The 13,949-nt window shown below is 54.9% G+C and overlaps 1 protein-coding gene across 3 annotated transcripts; it reads left to right on the plus strand.

The window, feature by feature from the left end:
* Nucleotides 1-480: 480 nt before the first annotated feature.
* Nucleotides 481-13,941, plus strand: CARMIL2 (capping protein regulator and myosin 1 linker 2). Of its 3 annotated transcripts, XM_081274972.1 has the most exons (39): nucleotides 481-839; nucleotides 1,076-1,167; nucleotides 1,261-1,311; nucleotides 2,224-2,286; nucleotides 2,411-2,535; nucleotides 2,650-2,741; nucleotides 2,946-3,016; nucleotides 3,132-3,205; nucleotides 3,345-3,420; nucleotides 3,500-3,588; nucleotides 3,709-3,803; nucleotides 3,879-3,965; nucleotides 4,046-4,158; nucleotides 4,262-4,339; nucleotides 4,465-4,541; nucleotides 4,625-4,729; nucleotides 4,912-4,981; nucleotides 5,119-5,200; nucleotides 5,289-5,385; nucleotides 5,469-5,526; nucleotides 5,663-5,835; nucleotides 6,012-6,174; nucleotides 6,254-6,355; nucleotides 7,737-7,865; nucleotides 7,951-8,064; nucleotides 8,231-8,391; nucleotides 8,482-8,569; nucleotides 8,724-8,876; nucleotides 8,994-9,060; nucleotides 9,502-9,737; nucleotides 10,499-10,599; nucleotides 10,679-11,042; nucleotides 11,121-11,243; nucleotides 12,258-12,294; nucleotides 12,658-12,729; nucleotides 12,853-13,074; nucleotides 13,225-13,305; nucleotides 13,612-13,689; nucleotides 13,777-13,941. In XM_081274972.1, the coding sequence occupies exons 1-39, from the start codon at nucleotides 800-802 to the stop codon at nucleotides 13,887-13,889; spliced, it is 4,212 nt and encodes a 1,403-aa protein (XP_081131098.1). In that variant the 5' UTR covers nucleotides 481-799; the 3' UTR covers nucleotides 13,890-13,941. The 3 variants fall into 3 exon arrangements, with proteins under 3 accessions (XP_081131098.1, XP_081131100.1, XP_081131099.1); XM_081274974.1 differs by lacking the exon at nucleotides 13,225-13,305; XM_081274973.1 differs by lacking the exon at nucleotides 4,262-4,339.
* Nucleotides 13,942-13,949: the final 8 nt, after the last annotated feature.

Here is a 13,949-nt window from a genome sequence, read left to right on the forward strand (position 1 = left end):
AAGTCTTTTGACTTCTGCCTGGCTGAGGGTAAAACACTGCTCCTTATCTCATTGTCTGATTGGGCAGTTTTTGGTACTGGAGATTTAACTCAGGGGTGCTTTACCACTGAGCCACATCCCCAAACTATTTTTTTTAATTATTTTTTTATTTTTTAAATGAGACAGGGTCTCGTTAAATTGCTGAAGCTGACCTCGAACTTTCTCTATCCTCCTGCAGCGTTCAAAGTCGCTGGGATAACAGGCGTGGGTCACCGTGCTGGGCAGAGAAGGGGTCTGGGCTCATCTGGCCTTTTTTTTTCCCCTCTATCCCTTCATGGATTCCGCGGGAGTCACATACCCCAGGTTCGGAGCAACACGACTCCCCAGTCTGGACTTTGGAGGGAACCAACTAGGATGTGCCATAGGGATCCCCGGGCGGCAGCGCCTCCTCCTGTTCGAGGCAGGGACTGCAGAGCGGGGTGGAAGTAGGACGCGGGGAACCGCAGACGGCACGGGACAAACGCGAATCTCCGTCACACCACTGCCACCCGTGTGTGTACTCTGGCGGAGAGGCTCCTGAGTGACAGGACTGGTGGGCAGCTGGAACTCGCCCTCACACCCGACAATCCTCAATCGGGGCAAGCCTCAGCCCGCGGGGAGGGGCCGGGCTGGGGGCGGCTTGGCAGGAAGCGGCGCGTACCTTCCGCTGCGGGAGGAACAGGTGGCTGCAGTGCCGTTTGGGGCCTGCGCTTCCTGTGTGTTCTCCTGTGGCCGCTCTTTCCTGCCCGAGATCGCTGGGTCGCCAGGCTGGCCTGGCCCCATGGCCCAGACCCCCGACGGCATATCTTGTGAGCTGCGAGGTAAGTGCTGGTCCTTCCTGCCCACTGGGCCCAGAAGAGGCAGCGTGGCCCCAAACCAAAGCCACCACCACCACCAGCACCCCAGAGGACTGTGCACCTCCGGAGCGTCCCTGCATCCACTCCACTTCTTGCTGACTGCCTGGTAGATGAGCCCTTAGCGCCCAGCCTGGCTTAAACCATGGGTGCGAGGAGCTTTGACAGCATGACCAAAGTAACCCAGCACTGTCCTTCCACAGGCGAGATCACCAGATTCCTGTGGCCCAAGGAGGCTGAGCTGCTCCTGAAAACCTGGCTACCGCAGGAGAACGGGGAACGAAGTCATATCCTGGTATGGTGGGAAGGAATTGAACCTGGGAGAGCGCTAGGGCCCAGCAAAAAACTTCTTGCTCTACCTAGAAAATCAAATTCTGTCTTCCCTCAGGCACTGCTGCGATGGAGGGCCTACCTGCTCCACACCTGCCTCCCACTGAGGGTGAGTCCCAGGGCCTGGCCCCCACCCCACTTTCCCTCCAGAAGCTTCCTTGGCTAGGGGCTGCTTCTGCAGAGTTGTCTTTGCCCTATGGTCTCAGGCTTTCCAGCACTAGGCTCCAAGCAGCAAAAAAAGAGGACAGTCTGTACAAGTTTAGCTCTGGGCTCCAGGCTGCTCAAAAAGCTGGGTTCCTCACAATTCACAATAGCTAGACTGTGGAACCAACCCAGATGCCCTTCAATAGATGAATGGATAAAAAAAATGTGGCATTTATACACCATGGAGTATTACACAGCACTAAAAAATGACAAAATCATGGAATTTGCAGGGAAATGGATGGCACTAGAGCAGATTATGCTTAGTGAAGCTAGCCAATCCCTAAAAAACAAATACCAAATGTCTTCTTTGATATAATGAGAGCAACTAAGAACAGAGCAGGGAGGAAGAGCAGGAAGAAAAGATTAACATTAAACAGAGACATGAGGTAGAAGGGAAAGGGAGAGAAAAGGGAAATCACATAGAAATGGAGGGAGACCCTCATTGTTATACAAAATTACATATAAGAGGTTGTGAGGGGAATGGGAAAATAAACAAGGAGAGAAATGAATTACAGTAGATGGGGTAGAGAGAGAAGATGGGAGGGGAGGGGAGGGGGGATAGTAGAGGATAGGAAAGGTAGCAGAATACAACAGTTACTAATAGGGTATTATGTAAAAACATGGATGTGTAACTGATGTGATTCTGCAATCTGTATTTGGGGTAAAAATGGGAGTTCATAACCCACTTGAATCTAATGTAAGAAATATGATATGTCAAGAGCTTTGTAATGTTTTGAACAACCAATAAAAAAAAAATGCTGGGCTCCCATGAGGGTGAGCTCAGGGCTTGGTCCCAGCTGATCCAAGCACCCCCTAGGTGGATTGTACATTCAGCTACCTGGAAGTCCAGGCCATGGCACTTCAAGAGACACCTCCTCAGGTAAGACGTCTGGTACCACTTGGGCCTGCAGCCTAGTCTTCACTCCCTACACATGGAGTTCTGGAAGGGAAACCTGCTCCCACACATGGAGCTGGGGCCCAGCAGTCCTACCCTCCCTCCCCAGGCCACCTTTGAGCTGGAATCATTGCCTGAGCTGGTCCTGGAATTTCCTGGTGTAGCTGCCCTGGAACAGATGGCCAAGCATGTGGCTACAGCCATCAAGAAGGTCTTCCCTCGCTCTACCCTTGGGTGAGTCTGGAAAACTACTGCAAAGGGTCGAATGAGGGCAGCAGGAGATACTCTGGATGGGCACCTCTCAGGGACTAGAAGTCCCTTGCCTCTTCTCCTTTATCCCCTTCCCAGGAAGCTATTCCGGAAGCCCACACCCCCCTCCATACTGGCTCGATTGGAGAGAAGCAGCTCTGCAGAGTTCACTGCACCTGGCAGTCCCTGTGGTGAGGGCCAAGGCAGGGCCACATAGACCTTCCAGTCTCCCCCTACCTATTAGCCCCAGACCCCTGGAGTTGGGGGACTCCCAACTGAACAGAACCACTTGGGTTGGGTCACAACCACCACCCCACCTGGATCTGATCTTCCTCCATTTCTGACCTCTGTCTCTCTCCTTTCCTCTATCATACCCCTGGCACCTACCTCCCCAGGTGGCTTCTTGGAGACCTACGAGGCTCTGTGTGACTACAATGGCTTTCCTTTCCAAGAGGAGATTCAGTGGGTGAGGGTAGAGCCCTCTCTGGGGGCTCTGGAGGCATCTGGTCCTCCATGTATGCTGAGACCCTCCCTACCCTTTGTGACCTGAAGCTGTTTGTAGACACTTTCTTCCCATCCAGGATGTGGACACCATCTATCATCGTCAGGGTTGCCGCCATTTCAACCTAGGAGACTTCAGCCACCTTGGCAGCCGGTGCGGGGCCTGCTAGGATTAGAAGGGGTGGAGGATTCTAGGAGCCACCTTCCCGGGCCTCTGCCTCTCCATGAAGGGGTTGCTGGTCCTAGAATCTGGCCAGAAAGCCCTGAGCTCTGTCTCTGCCTGCTCCCTCCAGGGACTTGGCCTTGAGTGTAGCTGCCCTGTCTTACAACCTATGGTTCCGGTGCCTCTCCTGTGTGGACATGAAGCTGGTGAGGGTGTAGGGCACGGAGGGGCCAAGGGTGTGGGGATCCAGGTGCAGTCTCCTGAGCCATTATCCTCTGGTATCAGAGCCTCGAGGTCTCAGAACAGATTCTGCACATGATGAGTCAGTCGTCCCACTTGGAAGAGCTGGTGCTGGAGACCTGTGGCCTAAGAGGGTAAGGGGACAGGGTAGGGTTTGGGGAGGGCAATCCAGGACTTGGGACTGGGGGCTAGTGGCCTGGTGAATGGTTGGGAATCTCAGGTCTAAGTCTCATGCCTGGGGTCTTGGTCCTCAGAGACTTTGTCCGGCGACTAGCCCAGGCACTGGCAGGACATTCAAGCTCTGGACTTCGGGAACTCAGCTTGGCAGGGAACCTGCTGGATGACAGAGGTATGGCTGAGCCTGGGATAGCCCTGGGGAAAGAGGCTGGAGGAGGTAAGTCTCACAACACTGTCCCATCCCCAGGCATGGCTGCACTCAGCAGACACCTAGAGCATCGTCCAGGAGCCCTGAAGAAACTCAGCCTAGCACAGACAGGACTGACACAACGAGGTGGATGGGGTGGCCAGTCGGGTGGGAGAAGGGAAGGGGCATTTGCCTGATTGATGGATCACCCCTTTCACCCTCTCCAGGAATGAGGGCTCTGGGCAGGGCACTGGCCATCAATGCTGACTTTGATTCTGCCTTGACCCACTTGGACCTTTCTGGAAATCCTGGGGCCCTGGGGGCCTCTGAAGACAATGGGGTGAGTGACTGTAATCAAGAGATTAGGGTTGCTGCAGGCAGTGGGATATCAGGAAGCACCAGGTAGGTGATCCCTGACTCTCTGGCTGCCATCCTTCCACCAGGGCCTCTATAGTTTCCTGCGTCGTCCTAATGTTCTGACGTTCCTGAATCTTGCAGGCACTGATGCTGCCCTGGACACTGTGAGAGGGTGGTCATGAGGGGATGATTGGTGGGGCCTGGTTGCCCAAGTAGGGTAGACTGAAGAGCGGGTGGGGGTGGTCAGACCATCGTCTTCCAACCTGTAACCAATGTCCCCCTCCCACAGCTCTTTGCAGCGTTGTCCCGAGGCTGCTGCTCCAACCTCAGCTACCTCGATGCTTCAAGGAATGTCTTCTCCCGCACGTAAGGGGGACAGGTGGGAGCAGGAAGAGGCTGCTAGGGGCCTCCTTGCCCCTGAAGCTTACTTCTCCTGCTTTCCATCCCAGGAAGTCCCGGGCCGCGCCTGCCGCACTGCAGCTCTTCCTTAGCCGTGCCGGGACACTGCGGCACCTGGGCCTGGCGGGCTGCAAGCTGCCACCTGATGCTCTCAGGTCAGTTTCTCTGCATACCCTCATGTCCTCATGTGTTCAGCAACCCCTTAACCAGTTCTCTGGTGCTCCTAAAGCCCCCACAACTTTCCCCACATCTGATCCTGACTTCTTGGTATTCGTTTGATTCCTGGGGCCACCTTTCCCAACTCCAGCTATCCCCTGTGACATCCATCCTTTCCCAGGGCCCTTTTAGACGGCCTGGCACTCAATACGCACATTCATGACCTGCATCTGGACCTCAGCGCTTGTGAGGTGAGCATGCTGTTCTAGGTGTGAGAGGCACAGACACACCAGGAATGGGACTGGGAGAGGGAAAGAATGGGGCTGTTGGCCACCTGTCCTCTCCACTGTGGCCTAAGTGGCCTGAGCATCCCACTTTGTACTTCCAGCTGCGCTCGGCTGGTGCCCAGGTGATACAAGACTTAGTGTGTGATGCCAGTGCTGTGAGCTCCTTGGATCTGGCAGATAATGGTGAGGCTGCTGGGGAACACATCCTCTCATCATCCACCCCACCCTGCCCCCACAGCATCCCCCTGTGTATGACTCTAGTTACTCCCAGGTTTCGGCTCAGACATGGTGACCCTGGTGCTGGCCATTGGGAGGAGCCGATCCTTAAGACATGTGGCGCTTGGAAGGAACTTCAATGTCCGGTGCAAGTGAGCTTCCCTCCCACCCCTGGCTATCCCAGACAGAACCCCACTTCCTTAGGCCCCTGACCAAACAGCATCCCTGTCCACAGGGAGACCCTGGATGACGTCCTGCACCGGATTGTCCAGCTTATGCAGGATGATGACTGTGTGAGTTCACAGGACCTTGCAAGGTCCTCGGGCAATAGACCCCTTTGACCCTTCTTTCTTGCTTCCTCAGACCCTGTGGTCTACTCCCATTGCTAATCACTTAACTCCAATATTAATAGCTTTCTTTTAACCCTAGCCTCTGCAGTCTCTGTCTGTGGCTGAGTCAAGGCTAAAGCTAGGCGCCAGTGTCCTGCTGCGGGCCCTGGGCACAAATCCTAACCTGACATCACTGGATATCAGCGGAAATGCCATGGGGGATACAGGCGCCAAGATGCTGGCCAAGGCACTACGAATCAACACAAGGCTCCGGTGGGCAGGGTCATCTTAGGGGTGGGACCATTAGGGTAGGAGGGTGTGGCAAGAAGCAGAGTGCTGAGCTAAATGGTAGGGCTGAAGGAGCAGACCAGTGGGTGAATGGGCAAGGCCTGTGAGTTGGGTGTGGCCTTGTGGGGCTCTGCTCCCAACTGAAGTCCAGCCTGGCCCAGGTCTGTGATATGGGACCGGAACCAAACATCTGCTCTGGGCTTGCTGGATGTGGCCCAGGCCCTGGAGCAGAACCACAGCCTGAAGAACATGCCTCTGCCACTGAATGATGTGGCTCAGGCACAGCGTAGCCGCCCGGAACTAACTGCCCGTGCAGTCCACCAGGTGGGGGTTCCCTCCTCCCCTGTGCTTCTCCACATAATGGTTCTGCCCCCTGCCATTTCTAAATATCTCTTTTTCCCAGATCCAAACCTGTCTCTTGAGGAACAACCGGGCAAATCCTGTCTCTTCTGACCATGCATCCTGCCTTCAGCCACTGGGTCTGGTCTCAGATCGCTCAGAACAGGTCAGTGTTGCCTGCCCCAACCTTGAGTAAGCCTCCATAAGTCTGAGGGTATAACTTTCCTGGGGCCAAGGTGCCAGAGTTCTGCTGTCTCAGAAAATTTCCTCTCCTTGGTCTAGAGACAGCCAGCCACTACTGAAATAGGTTTCCAAATAACACCCCTAATTTAAGTATGTAAACAGATTTTCCTGTTGAAGACAGGAAGTATTTTAAAATCTTCCCTCACTTCCTGTAGCCTCATCTCTGATTTTCCACTCAACAGCACTCTCCTCCTTTCTCCACTCATCTCTGTGGCCAAACCCAGCAGCTCCATCTCTGGCTTCATCCCTCCACTACTTAGACTTTTCAAGACATCCCCACCTTTGCATTCCCAATCCTAAGCTTCAGACATCTTGATCCAACATCCTATGGTGGCTGCATGCTACACACATTCAAGTGATCTCATCTCTCCAAAGCCCAATTCTCTAACCTGGGGCCCAATTTTCTTGGTGCCCACTACCACCAAAGTGCTGTGGACAGAGATTTAAGTGTCCTTCCAGATCCATCCAGTTTCCTCCTGGCCACATTGGAGCCCTCAAAGTCCTCCTTGGTCCTGACTCTGGACCAGTTCTTAAATATGCACTGCTCAGTTAGGTGCAGCAGTGCACCCCTGTAATCCCAGCTTCTTGGGAGGCTGAGGCAGGAAAATGCAAGCTCAAGGCCAGCCCAGGCAACTTGGTGAGACCCTGTCTCAAAATAAAAACCAAAAATGTCTGGGAATATAGCTCAGTAATAGAACTCTTGCCTAGCATGTGCAAGGCCCTGGGTTCAAGCCTCAGTACAACAACAACAACAAAAACCAAACCAAAGCAGCAACAAAATGTACTCCTCACCTCAACATGAGTTATCCCTTGCGGGGCTTGGGTTGTAGTTCAGTGGTAGAGTGCTTGCCTAACATGTGCAAGGCCCTGGGTTCGATCCTTAGTACCACATAAAAATAAATAAGTAAAATGAAGGTATTGTGTCCAACTACAACTAAAAAAAAGATGAATATTTAGAAAAAAAAATATCCCTTGCTCCCCCAGTCCTCCTCCATGACTTCTCACTCTCTTCTCTCCCCCAGCCCCCGACCCACCCATCCATCCATGCTCTGTCTAGGCGGATGGTGGACAGACTGAGCTTCTACAACACAGAATGACTCACAGCTTCTTTCCTTCCTGTTCTGGGCACTTAGGAAGCATTGAGTCCCTAAAATGGCCCAAAGGAAGAGACACTGCTCTCTTCCTTAAACAGGATTCCTAAGCAGCTGGCCTGATTGTGTAGTTTTAGAGATCCTGGGAGGGATGTAGGCAGGTCTGGGGGACTGGGAGGGGACTAGGCTTGGACTGATCCCTAATGCCCCCAGGAAGTGAACGAACTGTGTCAGTCGGTGCAGGAGCACATGGAGCTGTTGGGCTGTGGGGCTGGGCCCCAGGGTGAAGCTGCTGTGCACCAAGCTGAGGATGCCATCCAAAACGCCAACTTCTCTCTCAGCGTGAGCACTCCCCTTCCCATTATAAGGACCTTTCCCCTCTTAGTCATATGTCAACTTGTAACTCCTTCTATTCTTTGGTCCTCAGATACTCCCCATTTTGGATGAAGCTGGGAATTCCCCAAGCCATCACTGGCAACTGCAGCAGAAGCTAGAGAGCCTCTTGGGACAGGTGGGCAAACTCTGCCACCAGGACATCCAGGTGAGATGGTACTCCTGCCCCAGCTCTACCTCCATATGCATATCCTCATCCTATAGACCTGACAATGGTATCAATTGAGTCAACGAGGGATTTGTAAGAGTTATAGCCTCAAGCCAAGGGACATAGGTCCTAGCTATACCCTCATCATACTTGGACCTTTGTCCAGGACTTCACTCAGGCCACATTGGACACAACAAGGAGCCTCTGCCCACAAATGCTGCAGGGACCTGGCTGGAGGGAGCAGTTAGAAGGGGTCCTTGTAGGCTCAAAGGGCCTCCCAGAACTGCTTCCAGAACAGCTGTTGCAAGATATCTTCACTAGGCTCAGGTAAGCAGGGTGGGGATGAGTTGGGTGGGGCTGATTTGAGTAAGGCTGAGCACAGCCAGCACACTAACCCTCACCCTTTTCTGCCCATAGGGATATGCGGCTATCAGTCACCAGGACCCTGGCAGAGAGCATTGTGACTCAGGCTCTGGCCGGTCTAAGTGCAGCCCGGGATCGGCTGGTGAGGAGTTGTGTACATATTTGCACATGTACACATGCTGTGACCTGGCCATCCACCTAGCAGGGGCTTTTTAATATCCTTTGGGGTCATGTAGTCCAGGGCTACTTCAGAGTTCCCTTAGCACTGTCCATCTCTAAGTTGTCTGATATTACAGGTAGAGAATCTTGCTGAGCAGGCACCAGTAGCAATGCCCCCTGCCCTAGCAGCACTGGATGGAGGTGAGTCCTGCTCCCTCAGACCTGGGGAATTGGAATGTCTTTTCTTCCCTGAGGAAGAGAAGGAAGTGGAAGAGGAGGAGGAGAAGAAGGTAAGTAGTCTCAAAATTCAAGGCCTAGAACTCAAAATCTTTCCATCTTGCTCTGGGATATGGAAACAGTTTTTCTGGAGTTGTGCCCTCAGCCTGAAGTTGTGCCCTCCTCACCAGGATGACTGTCCATCACGAAAATGGCTTGAGCCCAGTCACTGTTTTCACCTGGTTCCCTCTGGTCACCGTAAGTCAAGGTCTTGGGGGAGGAGAGTTTACTCAAGCGGGCTGAAACTCACTCCATTAGACCTGGGGACCTGGACACCTTGACGCTCATTCAGTCCTGTTTCCAGTACTTTCTAACTCTTGCCTGGGCCAGGCCAAGACCCTGTGCAACCTGCAAAGCTGAGGTCAGCACGGAGTGAGATTTGAGCAGATCTGGGCCAGAACACCGGCTCCCTAGCCTTCCCTGCCTGTTCTCTACCCCAAGAACACGCGTTCTTGATGATGATGCGGAGCCGCGCGCTCGGGGCGGCGCTCAGCACCACGGACAGTGGCGGTGGGGGAGGGGCTGGCGGCGTAGCCGGGCCCCTCCCCGCGCCCTGGGCGGGTCCCCCCGCCGCCCTAGCGCCTCCGCCGCCACCTCCTCGGACTCCTGCTCCTTGCTCTTCTGGTGCTCTCGCCTCAGGTGCTGCTGAGGAAGCAGAGCGGGAGCCCGAGCTGGCGGCTCCTGGGGAAGATGCGGAGCCGCAGGCGGGGCCGTCCGCGCGCGGCTCTCCTAGCCCTGCCGCCCCCGGGCCCCCAGCCGGCCCGCTGCCTCGCATGGACCTGCCACCCGCTGGACAACCCCTGCGCCATCCGACTCGGGCCCGGCCACGGCCACGCCGCCAGCACCACCATCGCCCCCCGCCGGGGGGCCCCCAGGTGAGCGCCCTTCCCCCATTCAGGGGCTTTTAGATCTAAGGGTCATAAGTGGCCTGATGGCTCCTCACGGGTGAGGGCTGGCAGGGAGTCGGGTCGTGGGGGCCCAAGGCCACCTGGTCCTCAGTCGTGTCCTGGCTTCTTCCCAGCTACCCGCTACCCCAGGCCATGCCTGAGAGGCCACTGGTGTGTGGGTTTCATGTGGGATGCGCCTCAGAGTGGCCCGCTGCATGGGTGGATGTGTGAGGGAGGGTGTCCGTCTTGCCCTCTTTCCCCGGGTGTTACTGATAGGTGCTAGGCAGCCGAGCCGCGGGGACAATCCTGCGACTCCTGCGAGACCAGTCAGTATATAACTGGGGAGATGCATGCATGGGCTGGGTACCAGCAGAAGGCAGAGGCTGGCCTGAGGGCCCCCCCACCCCCGAGGGTCTGACGCAGCAGCCGGCGCCACTAAGCCGGCAGCAGGCCGGGGTGGGGGTGGGGGTACTGCAGGAACTGTTGGGAACAGTGGGTGCTAAGTAGGAGTATGTGACCCCTGCGGGGTGGGAGGGCTGTAGCCTACTGGTGGCCTGGTGGTTCAGGGAATGAGATACTTGGACAAGAACTGGTGTGGGCTGGGGGGCTGGGGCAGCAGTGAGAGGGAGCACTCCTGCCCAACACTAAGGCTACCCCAGCTCCTAGTGTTACCAGGGTCAACAGCTACACTGGAGGGAGAAGACACAAGTTCACCCAGTCCTGACCCCTGACCTCATGGTGTCCCCCAGGTGCCTCCAGCCCTACCACAGGAAGGGAATGGGCTCAGTGCCCGCGTGGATGAGGGTGTGGAGGAATTCTTCTCCAAAAGGCTGATCCAGCAGGATCGTCTGTGAGCGAGGGGCATTGCTGAGGGTGGGAGGGGGGTGCTGCCTATGGGCTTCTGCACTTACTGCTGATTATCCCCACAGCTGGGCCCCCGAGGAGGACCTGGCCACTGAGGGGGGTCCCACTCCTGTCCCCCGTACACTTCGAAAGAAGCTGGGCACTCTCTTTGCTTTTAAGAAGCCTCGTTCAACACGGGGTCCCCGGCCTGATCTAGAGACCAGTCCTGGGGCAGCAGCCCGTACCCGGAAAGCCACACTTGGAGACTTGCTGCGGATACCAGTTCGGCCTGGGCGTGGTGAAGATCCTGGTGGGGTTGAGGGAGGCACCAGCAGCCCTGACACTGCCCGCAGGAGCCGGCCTCGCTACACACGGGAGAGCAAGGCCTACTCGATGATACTGCTGCCTGCTGAGGAGGAGGAGGCAACACTGGGTGCCAGACCTGATAAGGTGAGGCCTGGTGACAGGGACAAGGACTCTTCTGGAACTAAGGGCAGTGGGTTCTCTCCTTACTTATCTCTGTCCCAGCGGCGGCCCTTGGAGCGGGGAGACACAGAATTGGCCCCATCCTTTGAACAGCGGGTACAAGTGATGCTGCAGAGGATCGGCGTAAGCCGAGGCAGTGGGGGTGCCGAAGGCAAGAGGAAGCAAGTGAGTTGGGGAGGTCATGAGTGTGAAGTGAGGGGGCAGAAGACATGTGGCAATCTGGGTGACATATGTGACCAAGGGGGAGGAGACTTATGACACACACAAATTTAATTATCAGTTCAACTCCCTTCCCTCTCAAAATAGTCTCAGACTTAACTTTATTCCCTTCTGGCTTCTGACCTGGCACAGGATACTGATCTTTTCTAGGACCTAAGAAAGTACTTCCTCTGCAGATCTAACAGAAATCAGACCCTGTTACCTATACTTGAAACAGCCACGGGACTTCCCCTCAAGACCTTGTCCAAACTCCTAATCCTGCTACATGATCCTATAGGGTCTTCGCCACTATAGGCCTCTTCAGGTGTTCCACAGCATGACTCCTCCCTGCTTCACATGCAGTCTCATCATGGGTTACACCAGGTTCCTCCTCAGCCATTCCTGTAGTTCCTTTCTTGGCTGCCTTGCTAATGTCACTTTTTAATCATAGTCCCTATTAAGAACCACAGTCCATCCTGCTGGGTGTGGTAGTCCATGCCTATAATCCCAGCTATTTGGGGAGGCTAAGGCAAGAGGACTCCAAGTTTAAGGCCAACCTGAGCAATTTAGTAAGACCCTGTCTCAAAAGTATAAAAGGCTAGGGGATATAACTCAGTGGTAGAACACTTGTCTAGTATGTGTAAAATTCTGGGTTTGAACCCCACCCCCCACGCCCACAACCCTATGTACCATCTACTTAATAGCTTTTCAGGAAGAACATGGTATAAAGTGAGACCCAGCCTCCATTTAGAAACAAAGTGTGACAAGTACCACAGAATTAAGAAATAACACTATGTATCTACAAATGTGCATGCATATTTTGATGTGCCTACTACCTGTCATCCCAGACTCTGAGCTCTCAGGGGGCTGGGGGTGGGTTTGCCATGTTCTGTGGCTGGGTGATAAGAATAAGAATGAATAAATGGACAAGGCTAGGGTGAGAGGGGCAGGGCTGGGGTTTGACTGTCTTGTTTCCTACAGAGCAAAGATGGTGAGATCAAGAAAGCTGGCTCAGATGGTAAGTGGGAATCTGGGTAAGGTAGTAGATTGGGGCAGGGAGGTATCCTTAGAGAGAGTCCCCACCTTACTGGGCATATTGGCACATGCCTGTAATCCCAGTGGCTTGGGCGGCTGAAGCAGGAAAATTCAAAGCCAGCCTCAGCAATTTAGTGAGGCCCTTTCTCAAAATAAAATAAATACAAAGGCCTGGGGATGTGGCTCAGTGGTTAAGCATCCCTGGGTTCAATCCCCAGTACCAAAAAAGAAAAGATAGTTGTTACCTCAGTTACTCTTCTGGGGGAGGGGGAGGGGGAGGGACTAGAGTTTTTTCTTTCCCTTGCCCCTAATGCCTGGTGTCTGAGCCCCCAGCCCCAACTTGCAGGTGACATTATGGACAGTTCCACGGAGACCCCTCCCATCTCGATGAAGTCACGCACCCACTCTGTCTCTGCTGGTGAGTAAAGGCCACTCTGAGTTATGGGAGGTGCAGGGACAGGCAAGAGGGGGGGTAAGACCATTGCTCACACCCATCTCCAGGGCCTGGACCAGGTCTTGGCTGACAACCTTTTCCCTGCAGACCCCTCATGCAGACCTGGCCCAGGGGGCCAGGGGCCTGAGTCTGCCACCTGGAAGACACTGGGACAGCAGTTGAATGCAGAGCTCAGAGGACGAGGTTGGGGCCAACAGGATGGTCCAGGACCTCCCTCCCCTTGTCCCAGCCCAAGCCCCTGCAGAGCCAGCCCCTCCCCAGACAGCTTGGGCCTCCCAGAGGACTCTTGCTTGGGCTCCAGGAATGAAGGTAGGCAGGCAAACCATCCCCAACCCTGGGCTGGGGCCTAGGGAGTCCTGGCTGGAAACTTGTCTCCCGTGGAGACCCTGAAGATGGGAGGCAAGGGCTGGAATGGGAGTAACTATTGGGAGCGTATCCTGATACCCTGGCCTCCCCCAGATGGCCAGCTGAGGCCTCGGCCTCTCTTGGCAGGGCGACGAGCAGTGTCTGTGCATGAGGACCAGCTCCAGGCCCCTGCTGGTGAGGGACACACCTCCTTGTGTGCTTGAGTGCAGGAGATTGGGGAGGCCGGGCTCCTGGGTTTTCTGTGGTCTGGCCCTTGGAGAAATCCAAGAGCCAGAAGGCCAGGTGCAAGGGTTTGACAAGCCCTCCTACATCCTGGCTCTACCTCCCAAAGAACAACCTCTACAAGGGGTAGGACAACATAGGGAACAGGGAAGCTCTGAAGACAGTAGTTTTCTTAGAGTGTGTGTGCATTCTTGCATGACTGCAGATGGGAAAAATGGCTGGGGATGTACAAAGAGCTAACCTTTCTGTGTTCCTTAGAACGGCCTCTGAGGCTTCAGCGCTCCCCTGTCCTCAAGCGCAGGCCAAAGCTTGAGGCACCCCCATCCCCAAGCCTAGGTAAGAGGGGGCCAGGGTCAGTTGGGAGGGTGGCAGAACTACTTAGCTCAGCCCTGATCCTTTCTTTCTTCCACTCACCCCTTGCAGGATCTGGCCTTGGAACTGAGCCTCTGCTCCCACAGCCCACAGAGCCCTCTAGCCCGGAGAGGAGCCCACCCTCCCCAGCCACAGACCAAAGAGGCGGCGGCCCCAACCCCTGATCCTCTCTTCTCTTGCCGCATGAGATTATTTTATTAAAAAACTTGAAGGAAGCAGACTAC

This window comes from Spermophilus citellus (assembly GCF_964194105.1).
Source record: "Spermophilus citellus genome assembly, chromosome: 18".
Classification (NCBI taxonomy): domain Eukaryota; kingdom Metazoa; phylum Chordata; class Mammalia; order Rodentia; family Sciuridae; genus Spermophilus; species Spermophilus citellus.